We start from the raw sequence: 4,323 nt of genomic DNA, 5'->3' as shown, positions 1-4,323 counted from the left end.
YCTGTGTTTTTTTTGTGAAACTGGTTTTTGCRAAGCATTTTTATAGCCCGATTGACTATTTTCATTTTTTCGAGTAGTGCCAAGGTGGAAAGTGAATTTGGGCCTCTCAAGTTTCTCAAAATACCTCGACTGCTACATCATTTTCATCGGAAAGAGACAAGGAATGCAACGAGCGAATTAAAAGACACCGGAACCTTTCCAGTTCACAAATAATCAACATTTTCTGTCTATTTTGAACGGTTTTTGCGCAGTCGCACTCTTCAACGGACGATATCTTCCTTATTATCGACCCACAACCTTCACACTCGATATTGGGTAGCTCCTTAGGTCGGAAACAATCCAATAAGGGCAAAAAACAGGATTGTGAAATTTTGATTTATGGTCGAAAATTTCATAAGGAAGGACTAAGAGGTCAATTTATCGAAAAAAAGCAAGTTTCTCAAAATACCTCGACTGCTACATCATTTTCATCGGAAAAAGACAAGAAATGCAACGAACTGATTTAAAGACACCGGGGAGTTTCCAGTTCCCAAATAATCAACATTTTGTGTCTATTTTGAACGGTTTTTGAGCGGTCGCAATCTTCAACGGACGATATTTTCCTTATTATCGACCCACAACCTTCATATTCGATATTGGGCAGCTTCTTAGGTCGGAAACAATCCAATAAGGGCAAAAAACAAGATTGTGAAATTTTGATTTTTGGTCGAAAATTTCTTAAGGGGGGAGAGGTATATTTTTCMAAAAAATTCRAGTTTCTCAAAATACCYCGAMTKCTACATCATTTTCATCGGAATGAGACAAGGAATGCAACGAGCTAATTAAAAACCACCGGGGCCTTTCCAGTTCCCAAATAATCAACATTTTCTGTCTATTTTGAACGGTTTTTGCGCGGTCGCAATCTTCAACGGTCGTTATCTTCCTTATTATCGACCCACAACCTTCATATTCGATATTGGACATTCTTAGGTAGGAAACAATCCAATAAGAGCAAAAAACAGGATTGTAAAATTTTGATTTTTGGTCGAAAATTTCGTTTCAAAAAAAAATTCAAAAAAGCCGACAAAGAATGCAACGAGTTAATTAAAAGACACCGGAACCTTTCCAGTTCCCAAATAATCAACATTTTCTGTTCATTTTGAGTCGTTTTTGAGCGGTCACGATCTCCAACCGATTATTTTTTCTCAGCTAAGCTTCTCAGGTCCCAAACAATCCAATGATCGCAGAAAACACGGTAGTGAATTTTGCCAATTTTGTGGTAAAATAAATCAACGTCCAACTAATCAAATTGACAACACTCGAATCAAACTGTTAATAAAACCAATCAAAGTAGGAACCAACACTCGCCATTAATTCCCTTTAATGAGACACTAAATGATTTTCAATGGGACTGTCATCCAACAGAAGTTTTAATTAATTTATGTCCGAGCCCAACTGAATCCGCTCTAATTGAACTAAATGAGGCCTCCGATATATTCAGAGTGTTTGCGATGCGAATTGACTTTGAGCGAAATAAGGTTGGCGCAAATTTACCTTGGTCTTGTTGAATTTTCGCCAACAAAACGCCCCAAGAAAAATAGAACGGTAAGTTTGTATGGAAACTTTGTTAGTTTAAGGAAACTTTCCTAACGGATGGATCTGAGCAGCCACTTCCACATGTAGGGAAACTGGGGAGAACTGTTTCAGTCGACTAGAACCCGGCACGATAATTTAGCTTTAATTACCTTTTGGACGAAATTCAGTAGTTTATTAAGGCAAGAAACAACGACATTTAACTTGGGTTTGTAGGGCATTTTTGCTATTAAAATCAGGGTTAATATCAACATTTTCCTGCAGTTTAGTTCCAAAGGCGCTCTTTTGTCTCCTCGGAAATTGTTCAAGATCACCGGAACCCCATTTGGGGACACTTCGGCATCGATAAATGCAACACATAGAGTGGAATGTCGGAATGGGTCAATTTGAATGGTTTTCACGTAGTGCGATCCTTAATATCCGAGCAGGGGTATGCGACGAAGAACCACAAATTGGAATTACACGAATTTTCCGCCCTTCGCATTCCAGTGTACAATAGAACTTCCAAACCGGCAATATATTTAACGAAAAAAATGCGGCGCATCTGGAAACCCTTTTACAGACTCGCAAGGAAACTGTAAGGAAAATCGGCCTGAAATATGGCAGAAGTGTGCCAGAGAATACCAGAACAATGGACTTTCCTATTTTTGCATTTAAGCATTTTAATGGGTAAAATTGCCTCCAACGCCGGAAAGAAAAACCACTCCTCAAGCCAGACTCCGTGCACTTTCAAATCCATATCTGTGAATATTTAAGCGCAATCTAAAACTAGTTCTCTAATGAATCATTTTTAATTCCACCGGAAAACGAGGTTGGCAACAATAAAACCTCTAGTTCCAGACTGGCACAGTTGACCGACTAAAATGAATGATTCATTTCAAATTTAGAGCACAATTTAATTTAATAGGCTTTGAAATAATTCATTCAAAGCTAATTTTCCTCCGTACCTTTATCCATCTCCAGGGACTAGCAAGAATTCACAACTTCATCTAGAGGTGTAATTTTCGGGCAAATTTGCTCTCGAATCCCGGATTTAATTAGAAGAACTGGCGCTTAGGTGTATTTGTAGTTAGCCATAGTAAAAAGTGCTAGTAGCAAGGCGAATTAACTCCCTAAGTTGGAGTTTTTTGTCAGTTTTTACGGTGCCAGAAGAATTTAATAAACCTACATCATAAAGCTGTCGGTTCCGAGTCGAATAAATTCCGGACAAAAGGAAAATTCCCAGATATATATTGAAATGCCTTTGGGGAATATGAAAACATTTCTCAGCAGGATTTTGGGGCAAGGTTTCACTTTTTGCCACCGATGGAAACTTTCACGCAAATTAAAGCCGCTTAAAGAGCTCCAATTCCACCGGCCAGCATATCTGAGAGATTTCTAATCCCATTAAGCCCGAACAAAGACTTCAAACAAATTTCCAGTCCCGATTGTCTGTCGAGGATTTCCCACCGCAAAATTCGCTTTATTCGGTGATTAACCGAATTATATCAACCATTTCTAGTGTTTATTCCACATTGAATCAAATCATAGATTAAAAATGCGTGTAATTGAACCAATGACTCAATTGCGAATTTCCCCAAGAAACAGCTGAGTGGCTTCGAAGTCTTCCTCAATCATCTTCTCAACTGCATTAAAATGGTCCACTTGCTCCAAAAGTCGATACTCTACCTTGAAGCCACTGTTCTTGAGTTTCTCATAAAACGCCTTGCTCTGGTCCAGGAAAGCTGGAGAATCTTCCTCAGCTGCCACCACGTAAACACTCACATGCTCCGGGCTGGAAAGTTCCATGTTTTGGGGGCTCAGCAGCTTGGCATTTTCGTCGGTTAGTTTCAAGCCTTCGTTAATAATCGTGCTGGTCAACGGCCCCAAATCGTATAATCCGCAAGATAAAAAAACAGCTTTGACTAGACTTTGTTCTTCACTGGAAAGAGTTTGGATGAAGCCGGAGAACAGAGCGGCCACCAAATGAGCGCCGACTGAATGGCCCGATAAATAAATTCCTCTGAAATGGGCCGCTGATTGAGTTCAAAAACGCAATGTTTGGCAGGAGTTTACCTGGATTTGTTCTTCTTCGCGTAGTCCAGGATTCTTCTAATCGCCACCTCGATTTCCAGCATGATTTCCTGTAAAGACAGTTCCGGACACAGCTCGTAACCAACAGCGGCTAGTTTGATGGCGTTTTTATGGAGAACCGACGCCAAAAAACCTTGATTGCTGTGGCTGATTTCCTTCACCTGCCAGTAGCCGCCATGGACGTGCACTAAAATAGGTGAGTCTGCTGAAATGACGACCTGTTCAAACGGGGGGTTGAATTGCTCACCATCTGGAAGGTCGATGCCAATGATGTCGTATTTTTCCCTTGGAAGCAGCCCGTAAGGTACGTTCAGCTCGCATCTGATCGACTTTTTCAGCTTTTCAGTTTCTAATTGTAAGAAAATACTCTTGCTTATAACGCAGCACTTTTCCAGCTGCATACTTACCCTTGTTAAAGAACTTGATGTGCTCCTCCAGCACCTGATCGAACGGGAATCTCTTCTGCCACTTGTGCGGAAAATACAGCTTATCAAGTTCGGTTAGTTGATCTTCCATTCTTCACCGCTCAAGAACAATTTAGACTCACACCCAAACTGCTCAGATATAAATAGTCCCAATCCCAGGCAATATGAGATGTTGTTCTTTCGAAACTCTACACTCGCAGCGTATCATTTGACTAATCGTTCTGATTAATATGAAATTAGCATCCCATTTCAG

The 4,323-nt window shown here is 40.2% G+C and overlaps 1 protein-coding gene across 2 annotated transcripts; it reads right to left on the bottom strand.

Moving 5' to 3' along the window:
- Positions 1-3,059: 3,059 nt before the first annotated feature.
- On the bottom strand, positions 3,060-4,321 carry LOC109544747 (kynurenine formamidase). 2 transcript variants are annotated; one of them, XM_019915065.2, is made up of 4 exons: positions 4,053-4,321; positions 3,893-3,994; positions 3,628-3,832; positions 3,060-3,574 (listed from the first exon to the last, which is right to left on the bottom strand). In XM_019915065.2, the coding sequence occupies exons 1-4, from the start codon at positions 4,159-4,161 to the stop codon at positions 3,133-3,135; spliced, it is 858 nt and encodes a 285-aa protein (XP_019770624.2). In that variant the 5' UTR covers positions 4,162-4,321; the 3' UTR covers positions 3,060-3,132. The 2 variants fall into 2 exon arrangements, with proteins under 2 accessions (XP_019770624.2, XP_019770623.2); XM_019915064.2 differs by having other exon boundaries at positions 3,628-3,847; positions 4,053-4,317.
- Positions 4,322-4,323: the final 2 nt, after the last annotated feature.

Source organism: Dendroctonus ponderosae, unplaced genomic scaffold (genome assembly GCF_020466585.1).
Source record: "Dendroctonus ponderosae isolate FM_Combo_2020 unplaced genomic scaffold, Dpon_F_20191213v2 Dpon_F_20191213_8, whole genome shotgun sequence".
In the NCBI taxonomy this organism is placed as follows: Eukaryota; Metazoa; Arthropoda; class Insecta; order Coleoptera; family Curculionidae; genus Dendroctonus; species Dendroctonus ponderosae.
This window is presented reverse-complemented; position numbering and strand designations above follow the sequence as displayed.

Excerpts from the sequence above, each read along its gene's own strand:
- LOC109544747 (XM_019915064.2), bottom strand. The coding sequence starts at position 4,161 with ATGGAAGATCAACTAACCGAACTTGATAAGCTGTATTTTCCGCACAAG. Across the intron at positions 3,995-4,052 it reads CATCAAGTTCTTTAACAAGG|AAACTGAAAAGCTGAAAAAG; the intron begins GTAAGTATGCAG and ends TCTTACAATTAG. Across the intron at positions 3,575-3,627 it reads GCGAAGAAGAACAAATCCAG|AGGAATTTATTTATCGGGCC; the intron begins GTAAACTCCTGC and ends GGCCCATTTCAG.